The 19,768-nt window shown below is 36.6% G+C and overlaps 2 protein-coding genes across 2 annotated transcripts; one reads left to right on the top strand and one right to left on the bottom strand.

Moving 5' to 3' along the window:
• Window positions 1-1,984: 1,984 nt before the first annotated feature.
• LOC127076278 (auxin-binding protein ABP19b) lies at window positions 1,985-2,757 on the top strand. The gene has a single exon (XM_051017880.1). It carries the CDS (start codon window positions 2,015-2,017, stop codon window positions 2,633-2,635), a length of 621 nt encoding a protein of 206 aa, XP_050873837.1. The 5' UTR covers window positions 1,985-2,014; the 3' UTR covers window positions 2,636-2,757.
• A 1,850-nt stretch (window positions 2,758-4,607) lies between these two features.
• LOC127138039 (secreted RxLR effector protein 161-like) lies at window positions 4,608-5,366 on the bottom strand. The gene has a single exon (XM_051064444.1). The coding sequence runs from the start codon at window positions 5,364-5,366 to the stop codon at window positions 4,608-4,610; it is 759 nt and encodes a 252-aa protein (XP_050920401.1).
• Window positions 5,367-19,768: the final 14,402 nt, after the last annotated feature.

The following is a 19,768-nucleotide window of genomic DNA, read 5'->3' as shown; positions in this document are numbered from 1 at the left end:
AGGGAGAAAGAATATCTAAGACCGGTATAAGGGTGAGAGATATCAATCATCCAAAACATCTGAGGAAAAACCTAAAAGGTATATTTTAACTCAGGAAAATCTGATTCCACAGGGGACAACAAGTCATAATAGGGAGCAGAAGGAAGGAACACCAGGGATACCGGTTACCGGGCATATAATAGGTGACCAACCAAGCGTGAATTGGGAACATATCCAAGACACTCATCATCCGAAAGGAGGGCTGAAAAAGCAAACTCGACTTATAGGATGGACATTCGTTCCACAAGGAAATACAAATCTTACTCGACTGGGGAAGAGAAAAGACTTCGACTGAAGAGCGCATGAGATATATTATCTATTACCGTCAGAACGTAGATAACATACTCGCATGGAAGATTATCCACAACCGGCTACTGTGTTAATAAAGGATAAATCGACCGAAAAGAAAGGACATCGGGATACCGACTACTGGGTATAAAATGATGACCAATCCAAAGGAGAAACAATCGCTACCAAACAAAGGGTAAATGAAAGATGACTCGCTGGAGATACATTGACAAGAGCAATGATCCCGGAGATATATCACCGGTTACTGGGTGGTATACTCAAAAATGAAGGAATATCAATACCGAATATTGGATAAAGATAACCAACAAAGAGGGGATTACATCTACCGGTTACTGGGTAGAAGGCCACAAGATCCGCTGGGGAAGTAGATACAAATGATGTGCATGCTATTCATTATGATCATGAAGAAAACATATTTGAAAATTAACAAGTAAATATTTTTTCATTGTTTATTCATAATTTATTGTAGATTATGATTTTTAAGTGTCATATACTAACAAGTATTATTATTTCAAATTATAAGTGTTTAGAGACAAGACACCAAACGACGTCACCGATCACGTTGTGGATCATATTTGATTAATGTATTGCAAAATATTTTTGTATGTTGACAGGTTTCATATTTGATGTAATAATGTGTAACTTATACGTTGTTTTGATGTCATTTTGATTTTGATGTAAAAAATGAGAATTATGTAAAATAAAAAATGTATATTTTAAAAAATAAAATATTTCATCAGAGTTAGTTTTGACAACAGTGATGATATGTAGCATGTTATCTAATTTAATAAACGTAAAAAGTGGCGTTGATTTTTCACGACTATTGTTTATTACAACCGTTATATGTAGTGCAATTTACAATTTATTACAAAGATCGATAGCCCGTGGTGGTAAGTATCTCATTTACAACCACACTCTATCTTACCACGAGAGACCTTCAACTGTGGTTAAATATCTATTCCAACTTATATGAAATATGTATTTTATAGTACTGAAGAGAAAATTAAAAAATTCGAATAAGATTTAATTATTTTTTCAATATCTTAATTAATTTTTATTAAATTTTATTCGTAAATTTATTTTCCGCAAACTAATACGAAACCCCCCTAATTACTTTAAATCACATATTATTACTTTATTAAATTTCCAATCTTTATAAAGATCATTTTTTTTATTATTTCCACGATATTAGTACACTAAGTCACATGTCAATAATACAAAATAAAAACTTATAAACTTTATAGTATCAAATTCAAAAGAATATTCAACTAAATGACCTCCTTTGATTCGAGACTAAATTGTTATTTCAAATTTGAGGACTATAAACACATATACATACTAGTATGATATAACACCAATGGTAATGGTTATGTTTTGTTCTCTAAGTTATGCCTCATTAGTCATAAGATCAAGTTTGACTTATCAAAATCAATATTTGACTTAAGTTAACGTTGCGTTGAAGGAACTTTACATGCATATTTACATCTAGGGTATAGGGTCACTCCATGTATATTATATAATTAAATTAATTACCATATCTTTAGGCTCAAACTTTGCAATAATAATTCTTAATTATACAACCATTACTATATAATTCCTTCCCCACTCAACATTTTCATTCACTCAAAAATACCATTACTAACATATCAATTAATCCAAACCCAAAATGATTTTCGTTCTTTTTCTCTTAACTCTTCTCTCACATTCCACATCAAATGCTTCAGTACTAGACTTCTGTGTAGCAGATTTATCTTCTCCACAAACCCCTTCAGGCTACCCTTGCAAATCATCAGTAACAATCAAAGACTTCGTTTTCTCAAACTTCAATGAAGGAAACACTTCCAACTTTTTCAAATTCTCAGTAACACCAGCATTTGTTAATCAGTTTCCAGCTGTTAATGGTCTTGGTATATCCGCAGCAAGGTTAGACCTAGACATTGGTGGCGTTCTACCAATGCATTCGCATCGCGGCGCTTCGGAGTTAATGATTATGGTTCAAGGTCGTATAACTGCTGGTTTTATTTCTTCTGATAATAAAGTTTTTGTTAAAACACTTTCCAAAGGTGAAGTTTTGGTTATTCCACAAGGTCTGTTGCATTTTCAGTTCAATGCTGGAAGGAATAAAGCTACTGCTTTTCTTACACTTAGTAGCTCAAACCCTGGTTCACAAGTTGTTGATCTTGCTTTGTTTGGTAATAATTTGAATTCTGCTTTTGTGGAGAAAAGTACTTTGCTTGATCATGCTCAAGTTAAGAAGCTTAAAGCTATTTTTGGTGGGAGTGGCTAGGTTTAGTTATATTGAGTTTTGTTGTTTTATTATCCAAACCAATGTTGTTTGTTAAGGTTTGGTGATTGTTTAGTCATTTAAATTCATTAATAAAAATCGTGTGTATGTTTTTTCTCCTTTCATTTCTTTGTTTTTGTTCCAAATGGTCTTGGTATATAAATGTGACACATTAATTAAAGTATAAAATTAATGTAAAAAATATGAGAAAGACTGATGGCTAATATATTATTTTAAAATTATTTTTATAAAGATTCAACCTTAGATCTCACTTTATGTTTCATATATATATATATATATATATATATATATATATATATATATATATATATATATATATATATATAGCACTAGTTTTTCAGTTTTGGAAGATATATTGGATTTTGAGCATTGGAAAACCGTCTCCACCTCATGTGAACGAAAAAAAGGAGTGCTTAATATTATTGACTTTGGCCAAGATTTCTATCTTGTCACTTTTACGAGTCAGGAAGATCATGCCCTTTCTCTTTTTGAAGGTCCTTGGCTAATTTATGATCATCACAATTCGTGAATGGAGTCTCAATTTTTGGCTAACTAAAGATGCAGTAGATCAACTTGCGGTGTGGATGAGAATTTTGGGCCTACCTATCGAATATTACAATCAGCGTGTGCTCACATTCATTTCCAGCAGGATAGGAAGATCCATTAAAGTTGACAAGAATAAATTATCGGGGGAATATGTTAGGTTGTGTATCCAAGTTTACCTAACTAAACGTCTTCTGGCTATGTTTGCTATAAAGGGGAGACACTTCAAAGTTAAATATGAAGGATTGCATATGCTTTGCCTTAAATGTGGGATGTATGGCCACATCGTTGAAGGGTGTGAAGTTGAATATGTGAAAGGAAACACCAAAGATGGTGAAAACATGTTTGGCTCAAATGGAAGCAATGACATTGTGGCTAAAGGTGGAGAGCAAGGGAATCAAAAAGGTCATTGGACTATTGTCCAAAAGACCAAGCGTGGAAGAAGAGGAAAACAAGATAGTCCTAAGGAAATTATTGTGGAAACGAGAAGCAAGGAGTTTTCCAATAATAGAGGATCCAGATTTCAAGCTCTTCTTAAGGAAACTCTTAATGATGCTTTAGATGACTCTCAGCAAACTAATATTGAGATCCCCGGGAATGGTGAGGAAGAAGCTAACTTAAGAATAACTCAGGCCAGCACCATGATTATTTGAAGTCTATTAAGAACCCTAAAGGAAACCTCAATCTGGTTCATAGGAGGAATAAGACAAGTAATATAAAAAAAGAGAAAATTTTCGAAAAGAACCTGGTTATAACTTCTCATGGAATTAACAAGCTTAAATTCAAAGAGAAATCTCGTGACAAAACCAAGAAGAATCTTGAGCTTCTTTTGGAGGAAGAGGCAGTGGAAGAGATTCTCAAAGAGGGTCAAGTGGATACTACTCAGGTTGTTTTTACTAATCACTATAATTAGAACTTTCATGACCAATAATCCAATTTGGAGCAACTTGGTCCACGAGGGATAACGTCCAAGAGGGATAAGGTCCCAAGATGCTAAAGGCAAAGAGAATCAGGAATCTCATTCTTCTCCAACTATTCAAAGTTCCATTCTTGAAGTTAGTCAATCATTTATTGAGAACAATCATGAGAAGATTGATTCCAAAGAGAAAGTTGATGAGGAAATGGTGGCTAAAACTCTGAGTAGCAACTAAGAGGTCTTCTTCTATTATTTTATTTTTATGATTAGTCTGTGATAAAAAAGAGACAAATCAATTTGCAACTTCTGCGTTTTCATTAGAATACGTTTTGGTCTTTATACAGACTCATAGACTTTAGCTATTCTAGGAAACATGAAATATTGTAAATACTATTAATTTTGACCACTGACCTTCCAAAACTCTCCATTAACTTATCAATAAAAGCCCATTAACTATGACATTTAAAGTTTATTCAACAAAACTCCTCTGTAAACTTAAATGTTTCTTCTATTCATCATGCCTATCAACTTCTTGCCTCTGTCGAAGATTTCCTTTGATAGTGGTTTTGTGAAAATATCTGCTGCTTGGTCCTTACTTGCTACATGCTTCAATTCGACATTTCCTTCCTTCACGTGTTCTCGAATGAAGTGGAAGCGAACGTCAATGTGTTTGCTCCTTTCATGGTTTACTGGATTCTTTGCTAACTCAATTGCTGACCTGTTGTCAACGTGTATTATTGTAGCATCTTTCTGTTCTAGCTTCATTTTACTCATCAATCTTCTGAGCCATATTGCATGACAAACGCACCAGGATGCTGCTACATATTCTGCTTCACATGTCGAAAGTGTTACTATTGGCTGCTTTTTAGAAAGCCAAGTAAACGCAGTATTTCCCATGAAAAACACATATCCAGAAGTGCTTTTTCGATCATCTATGTCTCTGCACCAATCACTGTCAGAGTAACCAACCAACTTGTATTTGTCTGAATTCGAGTAAAACATCCCAAGTGACACTGTTCCTTGGATGTACCTCAGAATTCGCTTCAATGCCTTCCAATGTGTGTAAACTGGCTCTTCCATGAATCGACTTACAATGCCTACACTTAATGAGATATCTGGTCTTGTACATGTGAGGTAGCGAAGACTTCCTACCAAACTTCGATATTTGCCTGCTTCGACACGTTCTCCTCCATCAAATTTCGACAACTTTGTTCCTGGTTCCATTGGCGTCGAAGCCGGATTACAACTTTCCATCTTGTATCTTTTCAAGATTTCTTTTGCATATTTTTCTTGTGAGATGAAGATTCCTGTTTCTTCTTGTCGAACTTCCAGACCAAGAAAGAATCTCATCAGGCCTAAATCTGTCATCTCGAATTCACGTGTCATTGTGCTTTTGAATTCTTCTATCATTTGATCATTACTGCCCAGAAAAATAAGATCATCAACATAGAGAGCAACAAGTAATACATTCATTCCATTTTTCTTCACATAGAGGGCATGTTCGTACGGACATTGCTCGAACCCGTTCTCCTTGAAATATGTGTCGATACGTGTGTTCCATGCCCGCGGTGCTTGCTTCAGCCCGTATAGCGCTTTCTTCAATTTCAATACCTTCTTCTCTTCTCCAGCTTTCATGTACCCGAGTGGTTGTTCGACATAGACTTCTTCTTCTAGTACACCATTTAGAAAAGCTGTTTTGACATCCATTTGAAATATTGGCCATTTGAATTGAGCAGCTTGAGATATGAGTAATCGAATTGTCTCCATTCTTGCAACAGGTGCAAATACTTCGTCATAATCAACTCCTGCTTTCTGTTTGTATCCCTTCGCAACAAGTCTCGCTTTGTATCGTTCTATTTCTCCTTGAGCATTCATCTTTTTCTTGAATACCCACTTTACACCAATGGGTTGACTACCTTTTGGCAATTCAACTAGCTCCTAAGTGTTGTTGTGGATAATTGCCCTCATCTCTTCGTCCATGGCACTTTTCCACTTCTTGTCTCGTACTGCTTCTTCAAAACTGATGTTTTCAGCATCTGCCAAGAGACATACAAGGTGCACTTCAGTTGTCGAATCATACAGATCTTGCAAACTTCGCATTCTGGGTTGTGTAAGTTCATCTTCACTGTCAGAATCTCCAAGTTTTGTCGAAATGTTTGGTGGTACAGCGACATATGATTCTTCAACTTCGACAATAGCTTCTGTCGAACTGTTCCAGTCCCACTTACTTGCTTCGTTTATTCGAACGTCTCTACTCACTATCACCTTATTTCTTATGGGATCAAATAGCTTGTACCCTTTTGTTTTCTCATCATACCCAATGAGTATGTATTTCTGACTCTTGTCTTCAAGTTTCGTTCTTCGTTGATCTGGTACGTGTGCATAAGCCACACTTCCAAATACTTTGAGATGAGAAACTGTTGGCTTTTGTCCGCTCCACGCTTCTTGTGGTGTTTTATCTTCTAACTTCGAATGTGGACATCGATTTTGAATATAAATGGCACATTTTACAGCTTCTGCCCAAAATTCCTTTGGCATGTTCTTGCTTTTAAGCATTGAACGAACCATGTCAAGGACTGTTCGATTCTTCCTTTCAGCCACCCCATTTTGTTGAGGTGAGTATGCTGCAGTTAGAAATCTCCTTATACCCTGCTCTTCACAATACTTCATAAAAGCTGTCGAAGTATACTCACCACCTCTATCTGATCGAACTGCTTTAATGTGTCTTTCGGTTTCCTTCTCCACCATTACTTTGAACCTTTTGAACACCTCGAATGCTTCAGACTTTTCTTTCAAGAAGTAAACCCATGTCTTCCGTGAGTAATCATCGATAAAGGAAATAAAGTACCTTTTGCTACTGAAAGATTCTGGCGTGATTGGCCCACATATGTCGGTGTGAATCAAATCAAGGATATGCTTAGCTTGATATTCTGCCTTCTTTTGAAATGAAGTTCTTGTTTGTTTGCTAAGCACACATTCTTCACAAAACTTTCCTTCATAATCCATATCTGGTAGTCCATGCACCATGTTCTTTTTCGCCAGCCTTCTTAAACCAGCATGATGTAGATGACCAAAGCGTAGATACCATAGTGACGCTTTGTCTTCGACACTTACTTGCAAGCATTTTTCTCGAACATTTGTCAGATTCAGTTTGTACATTCGATTTTTCTCCATTTCGACACGAGCAATCAGATGTCCCAGCTTGTCCTTCAAATACAGTATCCGTTCTTTCATAAGTATCGAATAACCTTTTTCTGTAAGTTGTCCCAAACTCAAGATGTTGGTTTTAAGATTTGGTACATAATAAACATCTTGAATTGATCCAATCAACCCATCCTTCTGCAGGTAACGAATCGTTCCCTTGCCTTCGACCTTCACTTTCGATGCATCTCCGAAAGACACATTGCCATCTTCAATCTTTCTCATTTCTTTAAACAGGTGTTTGTGACCACACATATGGTTACTTGCTCCTGAGTCAAGATACCAAACATTGTCATTTGAGTTGATCTCATTTTGAGCCATCAAGAGAAAACCTTCATTTGCTTCAGCTTCCAAAGTTAGATTGGTTGTTTCTTCTACCTTCTTTTCGATTCGACAATCTTTTGCAAGATGTCCCACTTTATCACAGTTGTAGCATTTGAATGAGTTACAATCCTTCGCATAATGACCATACTTGCCACACTTGTAGCATTCAAAGTTGGAATGGTTCGACCTACCACCTCTTTGACCACGTCCTCTGCCACGCCAATTTTGCTGGATCGACTGTCCTCTCTCGAAGTTGCTGCCTCTACCACTTCGACCACTGTCACGTCCTCCACGACCACGTCCTCTTCCTCGAAAGTTTTGAGAAAAGAGTACCTTTTCGTCTTTGATTTGCTCCTTGGTTTGATTTGCATCCTCTACTCCTTCTTCCTTCTTTTTCATCTTACGTTGTTCGTGTGCTTCGAGGGAACCAGCAAGCTCTTCGACTGCGAGCGTCGAAAGGTCCTTCGACTCTTCTATTGCACACACAATATTCTCAAACTTATCTGTTAAAGATCTCAAAATCTTTTCGACAACTCGTGCATCAGTTACTGTTTCGCCATTTCTGGTGAGTTGGTTCACCACCTTTTGTACACGCGTGATGTAGTCAGATACATTTTCTGACTCCTTCATCTGCATCCTCTCCAATTCGCCACGAAGAGTTTGGAGTCGAACTTGCTTTACTCGATCTACTCCTTTGAACACTTTCTCTAGCGTGTCCCACGCCTCTTTCGACGTAGTCGAACCGATAATCTTTTCGAAGCCTGATTCATCAACAGCCCTAAACAGCATGTATAGTGTCGTTTTATCCTTCGATCGCGTCTCTTTCAACGCCTTGTTTTGAGCTTCCGTATATCCCTCAGTATCTGTTGGTTCTTCAAACCCATCTTTGGTCACCTCCCACGCGTCTAGAGATCCGAGAAGAGCTTTCATTTGGATACTCCAGTTTTCGTAATTTAACTTCGTTAGCCGTGGCAACGGCATTTGATTCATCATGTTTGCCATTAGCTCTGATGCCAATTTGTGATAAAAAAGAGACAAATCAATTTGCAACTTCTGCGTTTTCATTAGAATACGTTTTGGTCTTTATACAGACTCATAGACTTTAGCTATTCTAGGAAACATGAAATATTGTAAATACTATTAATTTTGGCCACTGACCTTCCAAAACTCTCCATTAACTTATCAATAAAAGCCCATTAACTATGACATTTAAAGTTTATTCAACATAGTCAACATTTATTTTGTGTGTTTTGGAACTGTCATGACGTGAGTAACATGGTTTTTTCACATTTGTAACTCCCACATTAAAGAGAAAAAGTCTGACATCTTTGTTGTAATGGAAACTCGTTCTGATCCAAGTAACCTCAAAAGAGCTTTCTCTCGTGTGGGATTTAATGGTTTTTATTTTTCTGAATCTAGAGGATTTTTGTATGGTATTTCCATGGGGTGGAAAGATGACAAGTTGCAAGTTCATATTTTAAAGTGTCATTTCCAATTTCTTCATTCTAGAATTATTATCGAGGATGGAAAAACCTGGCATATTTCTGATGTCTATGCTAGCCCTTTGTAAGATAGAAAGAGAGAGTTGTGGAAAGAGTTGAAGGAAATTGTGATTACTATGAATACTGGGTGGTTAGTTGGAGGAGACTTCAAGATATTTTACATATGGTCAAAAAACGAGGTGGTATTCCAGCGTCATTAAGAAGATGCACCCTCTTCCATCATAGAGTTAACAATTATGACCTTATTGTCATGGGAAGCTCTGGTTATAAATAGACTTGGAGAGGCCCCATGGCTCATGGTGGCATGAGGATCTATGAAAAGTTATAGTCTGTCTTTTGTAATGCTGATTGGAGAAACATGTACCCTGAAGCCCAGCCCATGTGAAGGTGTTGCATAGGTTGGATTACTCTCATCACCATCCTGTGTTGATTGCCCTCATGGACAAGGAGCTTAGGCAGGTTCCTAAATCCTTTAAGTTTGAATGTGCTTGGCTGGTTGAAGATTATTTTGCGGATATGTTGAAGACTACCTGTGATAATCAACACCCTCTTCTTTGCAATCTAGAATCCTTAAAATTCACAACTACGCAGTGGAATCTCTAAACCATTAGGAGTATTCAGAGAGATAAAGTCCATTTTCTGAGTCATCTCCGAGGTATTCAATGGACTATTCATAATGACGTGGATCATGAGGGCCTCAGAAAGCTTGAAAAGAAAATTCAAATTCACCTTTCCAAGATTTTGTATCAAGATGAGCTCCTCTGGTACCAAAGTGCGAAGGTCAATTGCATGGTGGATGACGATTGAAATACCAAGTTCTATAATACCAGGGTTGTGCAGCGTAGAAAAATGGAATTTATCAATATGCTTAAAGACATTGATAACAATTGGATTGAAGATGGAGAAGAAATTAAAAGTTTGTTTCAATTACACTTCAAAAATCTTTTCACTACAGAGCTTAATACTGTTGTCTGGCTCCAAACTTCTCAAAAGTTCAATGTTCTTGATTCTAGTGTATCCATGTAGTGAAGGAATGATCTGCAAGACTATGATATCAAGCAAGCTCTCTTTGACATGGCAGCTTGGAAGTCTTCAGGGCCTGATGGCTTTCCTGCGGGTTTCTATCAAAACACTTGGAACATCACTTGTGAGAGTATCTAAACTTATATTCACCAACCATGGCACAAGGAAACTTCTCTAACAGACATTAAGTTTACCGATATATGTTTGATTCCTAAAGTTGAGAGCCCCTAATTGGTGACGTAGTTTAGACTTATTGCTTTCTATAACATGATTTATAAAGTGTTTAACAAGGTCATTATGAATAGATTGAAGCACCATATGGATATGATTCTGTCTCCCAACCAATTTGGCTTCATCCCCAAAAGAAGCATACATGAAAACATTGTTGTTGCGTAGTAAATTCTTCATAGCATGCACAAAACTAAGAGCAATGTGGGTTCCTTCACTATCAAGGTAGACCTTGCCAAGGCCTATGATAATATCAGTTGAAGTTTCATTAACAATGTCCTTTCTGAAGTTGGTGTTCCTGTCATATTGAAGGACCTCATCATGTTAGATGTCACCTCTGTCAAGATGAGGGTTTTGTGGAGAGGTGATAAATGTGATTTCTTCGAGGATAAAAAAGATTTAAGGCAAGGCGACCCCCTGTCACCTTACTTATTATTCCTTTGTATGGAAGAACTTTCTCACTTGATTCTTGATGTAGTGGAGTCCAAAAAGTGGTAGTGTATGAAAATTGGAAAAGAGGGTCCTAAAGTGTCCCATATTATGTTCGCGAATGATCGTATCCTTTTTGGCACAACCTCTGATGCACAAATTAAAGTTGTTATCGACATCTTACCAATTTTGCAAATCCTTTGGGAAAAGGTCAACATGGATAAATGTAATATTATGTTTTCTGGTAACACTCATATTTTAGTCAAGAACCTCATTCTTCCTAAATCACAATTTAAGGAGACCTCCTCTCTTGGTACCTACTTAGGAGTGGCTATTACGAGAAAAAGTACTTGTATCAAAGATTATTGTTATCTTATTAAGAAGGTCCACTCTAAGCTGGCCTCTTTGAAAAGAAATCAATTATCTTTTTCTGGCAGAGTTACTTTGGCCAAGGCTGGGATTGAAGCCTTAATTTCCCACGTACACTATAATGATTGTGGCAATCCCTTAAGACTGCATTCAAAATATTCATAAGTGTCAACGTGTCTTCATCTGGGGAGACAATGATGATAAAAAGTACCTTCACTCGGTTAGATGGAGCATCATTAGCAAAGAAAAAAGCTAAGGTGGTCTTGGTCTTAGAAACCTTGGGATCATGAACAAAGATTGCCTTGCTAAGTTGGGTTGGAACTTGAAAACTAAAGGCAACTCGATTTGGTGCAATATTCTGAAAAGTAAATATTCTTCTCTGAGACTTTATTTTGGCCGTTTGACTGCCAAGCCCCATGACTCCTGCCTCTGGAAATCTATTGTTGCCCTTAGTCCTAAGCTTGACAATATGTCTTACTGGGAAACAATAAAACTATTAGGGTGTGGGAGGATGCTTAAGTTGCCCCTGGTTTGAAGCTTCAAGATTATGTTTTGCAACAACTTTCCATCATGAATAATGTTCTTCATGTGTTTGATCTCCTTAATGATAATGGTTGTTGCAACTAGGATTTAATTTGCAAGTATTATTCTCAGACCATTATGGATAAAATCGGTGCCATTCCTCCCCCTATTTCTTCTGATTCTATTGAGGATAGTTGTCTTTGGGGTGGGACTGATTCCAGGATCTTCTCCATCTCGAGTATGTCTGGTTTTTTTGAGCCACGATGTTGATATTGTTCATACTTATCATTGGGACTCCATCTAGAAGCTGCAGGTCCCTGAGTGGACTAGGAATTTCGTTTGGAAAATTTTCCATAATGGAATCCTTACCAATGCTTATCTGAACCGTCTTCAGCTGAGAAAAAATTGTTGTGATGTTTACATGGACCATCCTGAAATTATTCTTCATGCCTTACGGGATTGACTTATTGCCAAAAGAATCTGGGGCCATTTGGTCAGCAACGCCAACAAGCTCCACTTCTTCGATGTTGACTTATCTGACTAGTTAGAGATGAACTTGTCTCAACAATTGCGGCATGCTGAATTTGATTAGGCTGCTTTATGGGCTTACGGGTGCCATCATATATGGGGTTGCAGGAATAAGAGACTTCATGATCCTCATTTTTTTATGCCTCTAAACTTGGAGAATGAGATTCTTAAGAATGATTATTTGTATCGTGTCAGCAGGAACCTTCAGATTAAAGTGCAGCCCTTGCATCGTAGTCTGATTAAAATGTAGTGGAGTCCTTCTCCTGCGGATTGATTGTGTTTAAACTCTGATAGGGATACCAATGGCAGATTGTTTGCAATTTGTAGGGGTCTTTTTTAAGATACTCATGGTCGGTGGCTGGGTGGTTTCCACAAGCTCATTGGTAGTTGCAACAACCTTACTGCTGAGCTTTAGGGAGTTATCACTGGTTTAGATTTTGCTTATAAAAAATGTTTCAAGAGCCTTATTGTTCAAATTGACAACAAATATGTTGTTGAAGCTCTTCCTGGGTCTGCTTTGGTGCATAAGAAAGGTTTGACTTTAGTTCGACCTATTATTCTTCAATCTAGGAAGTTTGAGGCTTTGCGTTTTGAGCACATTTACAGAAAAGCTAATAGGTGTGCAAATTTTTTAGCCAAGCTAAGAGGATTTCAACTGGTTTGATGTTTGTCCTTTAGAGTTAAGGCATTTGCTTGTCAATGATTGTGCATGTTCTTCTGTGAGGCTTGTTGCCTAGTTTTTCTTAGTTTTGGGTCTTTGGCCCTCCTTTTCTACTAAAAAAGAACTAGTTTTCAAGTAGATATATTTAACCCATCTAAACATCCAAGATAGATAAATAGAAAAATCCCCCTTTTAACTGTTGAAAAAATATGTCGCCATGTCTAAAAATGAGTTCTCCAAAATTATACGAGAAAATTTGGGGGAAGGGAGAACTCTCACTCTAAGTGGTGGAAAAGAATCATATGGAAATTCGAAAATTTCCCTATTATTCTGGAAATATATTCTGATACGTATCCTGAGTCTCACCAAATCACGCCTATTTGAGTCTTATCCCATATTTTTTCCCAAAATTTATTCTGAAGATGCATCTTTGGAAACACTCCATGTAGACCCCATGTATTCTTCACCGAAACACCATTTTTGACATAACCTGATACGGAGATGCATCTTCATATTCACACCATACAGAATCCGGAGATGCATTTTTGTATTCACATAGAATAATTTTTTACTTTGCTTTATTGACACACTAATGAAATTGACGATGTATTATAACTATACTATCATTTTCAATTTTTTATAAATTAAACCATACACTTTCAGAATAAAATGAAAATGACATATATAAATTAATAATCTGAAGTACACAATGAAGTCAAAATAAAACAGAACCGAAAATAATGCTCCTAATACAAATACTATATACTAATGCGGATGGCAGACTAGGCCGCCTCATTCCTATGATGCCTTTTATATTGCAGTGCCTCATGTGCCTCCCCCATCACAATATCTAGAAAGTTCCTCACCCTAGGGCCATCCAAAAAGAGTCATTTGTTTATATCGGCCTGCCTAATCTCCATGATACGACAACATCTAGCCAACATATCAACATTATGATATATCCTAGTTTGATCATCCTCTAGTATCTCCTGATGAGCTGCCCTAGATGGATATCCCGGAACATCCGGTGTCTTATAAGGATGTGAGAGTCTAAAATACCACTAGATGTAGTTGTGTACAACACTCTAGTCGCTAGGAGCTTTGGTACTTCGTGCCTCATCTGGTACCAAATGATTAAGGTAATCATCATACATGGCACCCATATCTCTATATGTCATAGCAGGAGGAGCAGACTCAAAATGACCTCTAAGAACAAACTGTAAGTAGTCGAACTTCCACATGACGCACTCAGCTAAACAACAAAAGTATTATGAAAAGGATATAAAAACACTAAAAGATGCAGAAATATTACCGTGAACATTGTGATGTTGCATGTCATCTATTTCCTCTTCCACATGAAACCTTCACCTAACTTGAGGTACAGGTAGACCAAAAAAAGTGGCTCCGCCCAATTGTACTCATGGATTCTCTCCAAGACAATCAAGTATCTCAGGTAGATCACATCCACATAAGTAACACTCTTGAGAAGTAAGGAAGGAGAAGGTTATGGTGCGTTTTTGATTAAAAAAGAGTATGGAGACGTATCTCTGTAATTTACATGAAGGTGCACTTTTGTAATTATTTTTTGCATAACCTTAGGGACTTATTCAAAAAAGAATGTGTGTGAGGTGGGTCTGAAGATGCATTTCCATAGTTTAAAGGTAGATTTGGTTTTTCACAAGGGTGGGGAAGCAATCCTTATGGTGCGTTAAGAAATTCACAAATTTGGATGGTTACATTAACTATACTATTTTCAGATAGGTCAAGGTCCAAGACACATTCATCTGGCCCATTATGAAATCCACGTGAAGACCTAAGCTAAGGACCAGTTGATTTGGATATTATGGAATGTCGTCGCCCCTCTTTTGTTATATCAATGACACCACTCTTTAGTCCAATTATTATTATATAAGAATTTAGTAGCACAAAAACTAAGATTAAAATGCCATATGAGGACACTTGATCAGAGAAACTAGAGGGAGCAAAACCGTTAGAGTGTTTTCAAAAATGAGTTACGAGTGGAAGGTTTGATGCAAAAATGAAAAATATACAGTTTGAATATTGATCAAGTTAGCACATATCATTTCACAAATATCAAATACTATAATGATGAAACTTGGTATGAATTAACTCAATTGTGTAATGCACAAGAAGTGTTTACATAATGATTCAATTGATGGAGTTCCAAGTTAAATTTGTTTTCAGATTATCAATGACAAAACTAGCTTAACTAGTTATCCAATTCCAACAAAACCTAATGCTTACATAATAAATCGTTATCATGAACAAACGATATAATTTAAAGGAATTAAAAAACCTAAGCATGCAATCACTACAAAATAAAAGACAAGAGTAAGAGAGAGAGAGAGAGAGAGAGAGAGAGAGAGAGAGAGAGAGATGACACCTATATTTATAGTGCTTTGACGGTTGTCCTCACTTTTCCTACGTGCAGTCTTCAATAGTTTCCCAATGGAACCTGCATAGTTCCTTCTTATTTGATAAATATTTCCAAGAGTTCATATAATCACCAATCCATAATACAAATGATTAAATAAATCTCCTAATTTAGATCTTGACTTATATACAACATACTTGCCAAACTCTTATACGTAATCTTTAATCGAATATGTTTCTTGAATCTTCCAATAACACCAATTATTCTCCAAGCCTTCGTGTGTAGCAATCAACCTCTTGTTCCTGCCGATTCCTTGAGCGGTAAAATTGTCCAAAGATCTAAAAAGAACTTCTCCTTATTCGTTGCCTTCCATACATTCACTACTAAGGTAATTCTGGAGAGAAAAACCTATTTCTTTTCAATGGAATTCGTCACCACCATTGACAATCACCCCAATCTTGCTAACAACCTAAAAAAATCAACAAGATCTCCAAGAACAATTAGTTTCAAGTACATGCCTCCTTCAATCAACCTCAGAACTCTCATTATCAAGATCTGAACTCAATTGAAGTTGAAGATGTAAGAATTTAGTTGCAAGACTTTGAACACTCAAAACAAAGGAAATTGATTCTCACTAAAAATCACTGAAAAATATGATGAGAATGATAAATGTTATATGAAAAGTGATGACAAAAAGCTTTTATATGTGCTTGAGATTAAGCACACAAAATGGTTGAAAAAGGCAGTTATATTCAAATCAAGAGAAATTTATGATTTGAATCAAATGAGTAAATGTAGTGGAATAAAAGAATAATAGAAATTTGAAAAATCTGTCAATTGATTTGAATCAGGAAAAAAAGGTGATTCGAATCATGAGCCATGTGATCCAAATCATGTGTAAATATTGATTCAAATCAAATTACCCAACCTTGACAGATAATTTATTAAAAAAATGAATGATTCTAATCATGTACAAATTTTGATTCGAATCAAATCAAATAGAATTGATCACCATGAAAATGATTCAGATCAGTGCAAATATTAATTTGAATCAAATGATTAGGTTTCACTTCTTTCCAATTTGATCAAAATAAAAAATTCAGTTTAAATTTCAATGATTTAAATCAAACATGTAAAATCTCAAATTTTCAAAATTCTAATTTGAGATTTTACTTTGAATCATACTTAAAACAAAAACACAAAATGTTTTAGTTCCACTAACACATGTAATTTTTTAAAGAGCATCATGATCAAGATCAAATCTAACCAAATTTTTATGCATGCTAAAGACAAATCTTTTCAAACTTGATTCTGAGAGGTACAATCATGAAGGAGACTCAACAAATCAAAATAAAATCAAAGATGAAAGCGATAAGACAAGCAGCAAAATAACCAGATATAGATGCCCCCCTTGAGCGAAGTAGGGACATGTAACTAAAATCTCCCCATTTTTTTTATCCTTGGTAAGCTTTCACTTGGAATTGAGTCGACATTTTATTATAACCCGTATGCCCCCATGAAACATTACACACAAACTACTCACAGCATAAAAATACATAAAATAATTCTAGACTCATTACAATTTCTCCCACCTTGACAAAGTCAAAAAGAGATAGTTAGAAATATGTCCAAAACCAAGGAAACAACCACTAACATATAATTCCAATGAACACATGAGACAAAAAGCTAAGAAGTATATACAAAAACCATGATCTCATATACAACAAAGATAGACATGTCACGAGCAACAAGCTGAGATTGAGCTTGACTGTTCATTGGAGGTGGAATGACATTTTCAGTGACGGCAGTCTAATGAACATTGTAATCTCTCTTTGCTAAAGATATCATAGCCTCTATGAGTTGGTTCATCTGGTTTTTCATCAGATCAACATCTTCTCTCGATGCAAACTGGTTTTGTTGTCCAGAGTCCATGATCTTTCAAAAGTTGCTTCTAGTTCGATACGGATGTCCGGAAGTCAGTTGTGGGTTATAGACATAGGATGGATGAGTTTTTGAATGATATGTAATGCATGATGATGAATGAAAATGCAATGTATGTGAATGGATGCAATGCAATGCCAGGTACTTTTTGGTACATGGGTTCAAAGGTCCGATGTAACGGATGAATATGATTGCTTTCCATAACAGGGTTCTCACCAGGTACGATCTAAGGTTTGTAAACAGAAACCCAATGTCATAGATCTATAATAACGTTTTCCGCTTATGTAAACTATATGTCGGCCATCAACTTCATCCAGGGAATCTATTCTGAGTAAGGTCTTCGTATCGACCCTTACAAGAACTACATCTCGGAGACCCGCACTACATGAGCATCAACTTTGGTTCTAGACATGATTCCCAGAGTCATAAGTTCTTATAATGTTTTCCGCTTACGACAACTTCATGTCGGGCGTCAACTCCATCAAGAGAATCTATTTTGAGCGAGGTCTTCGTATCGACCCTTATGAGAACTACATCTCGGTGGCCCGCACTACGCGACCATCATTCCTAATTGGCCAAAAGGTTAAATGTTCTACAAATATCCTTAGAGTCGTGGATCATCACAAAAACATCGAAGCTAACGGTAACTACATGCCGAGTGACAACATTTTCAAAGGATATACTCAAAGCGAGACTCTCGGGCCGACCCTTGCTAGAACTACAACTCGGGGACCCGCACTACTAAACCTCGTCATGTTTTCACTCTAGACTTTGGTAGAGAGTTTTTCTCACAAGGTTTGCAATTAGAGTAACGATCCAATACCACATCATAATGGAACAAATACAACATATTATATCAATATAACAATAAAGATAATAAAAGCAATAAAGAAAAGTCACACAAGTAAAGCAAACAAAGGCACACAAATGACCTAACTAGGCTTGACTCACTTAGGGAACCGGTTCCCCAACAGAGTCTCCATATGTCATACCTCAAAAAATGAGAACACGACTTTGCGAAGCGTAGTCGTACGCTCGCTGGATAGACTAAACAGTGTCACCACCAAACTTTATTTATTCCAAAAAATGAAAGGGGAAATATCGATAAAACCCAAGAAAGAACGACAATGATATTTATCGTGTTAACCAAATAAGGGTTTGAGAGTCGATTATGCAAGGGGAAAGTATTATCACCCTTCATGTTGTTGGTGTAAGCCCTAGAGGCCAATACTTTTGGTACTTGTATCGAATTATTTATTAATAATAAAAGGCATTTTCTTTATTATGGTTGATTAATAAAGTCCCTGGAATAGATAGTCCGTTTAATGTATTAAGTGTGACTTAATCATGAGAACACATTGAACATAAGGACACTATTCTTAAAATATCCGTAGTCGAGCTTTAGTGTGAAGTGGGATAACATTAAAGCATTAAGACTATTATGTTTGTAGACTGATGATCACATCTCATGGATCATGGATAAAGAGTTATCAAGTCTTAAACATAGGTATGAATATTAGGAGTAATATTTATACCGGATTGACCCGCTATGAGAATACTATATAGAAAGTTATGCAAAGTGTCATAAGTTATTCTCATGGTGATAATAGTGTATACCACTCTTCGACCTGAAACCACTATGGATCCTAGATGTAGAGTCGAGTGCTTTATTGCTGATCCAACGTTGTCCGTAACTGGATAACCATAAAGACAGTTGATGGGTACTTCACAAAGCATGCTGAGGGACATGAGTGTCCTAGATGGAATTTGCCAATCCTGCGTAACAGGATAAATGTCTATGGGCCCAATATTGAACTGGACAAGGGTGACACGGTCTATACCTTGTGTTCAATATAGACATAAGGGCAAAGGGGTAATTATACACATAATTATTATCACAGGAGGTTTTGTCAGATCACATGACATTTTCGTGACTTGGGTAGCAGTGATGTGTTGCTAGATACCGCTCACTGTTTATTATGTTAAATGCGTGATTTAATATAATTGCCAACGCCGCGAAAACCTATAGGGTCACACACAAAGGACGAATTGATGAGAGATAGAATAATTAAGGAACATCGTAAGGTACGGTGTACTTAAGCAGAATACGAAATATGGTAAGGTACCAAATACTTAAGTGATTTTGGCATACTATGAGATATAGGCCAAAATGCACTTAAGTGGGCTTTTTGGCTTGAAGCCCACACAAGTGGTTCTATAAATAGAGCTCTTGTGCAGAAGCTTTGTATGGGAATACAACACAACTGAAGAGTTGGAATTTCGTATCTCTCTCTCACTCAAAGCCTTCATTCATAACAGCTAGCACTGCGATTGAAGGAATCCGTTCGTGTGGACTGAGTAGAGACGTTGTCATCGTTCAACGTTCGTGATCGCCCCGTGGATCTGTATCAAAGGTTTTGATCATTATCAGAGATCTGCACCAAAGGTTTGAATCGCCACAAGAGGTAACGATTCTATCACTAATCATGCCCATTCGTAAGGATCACTAAATGGAGAAATTTTTAAATTCTGC

The sequence above is a fragment of the Lathyrus oleraceus genome, chromosome 4 (genome assembly GCF_024323335.1).
Source record: "Lathyrus oleraceus cultivar Zhongwan6 chromosome 4, CAAS_Psat_ZW6_1.0, whole genome shotgun sequence".
NCBI classification, from domain to species: Eukaryota; Viridiplantae; Streptophyta; class Magnoliopsida; order Fabales; family Fabaceae; genus Lathyrus; species Lathyrus oleraceus.
Note: the sequence above shows the minus strand (reverse complement) of the source record. Positions and strands in the feature narration are given on the sequence as shown.

What these genes read in the sequence shown, in the direction of transcription:
- LOC127076278 (XM_051017880.1), top strand. Translation starts at nt 2,015, where the DNA reads ATGATTTTCGTTCTTTTTCTCTTAACTCTTCTCTCACATTCCACATCA.
- LOC127138039 (XM_051064444.1), bottom strand. Translation starts at nt 5,366, where the DNA reads ATGGAAAGTTGTAATCCGGCTTCGACGCCAATGGAACCAGGAACAAAG.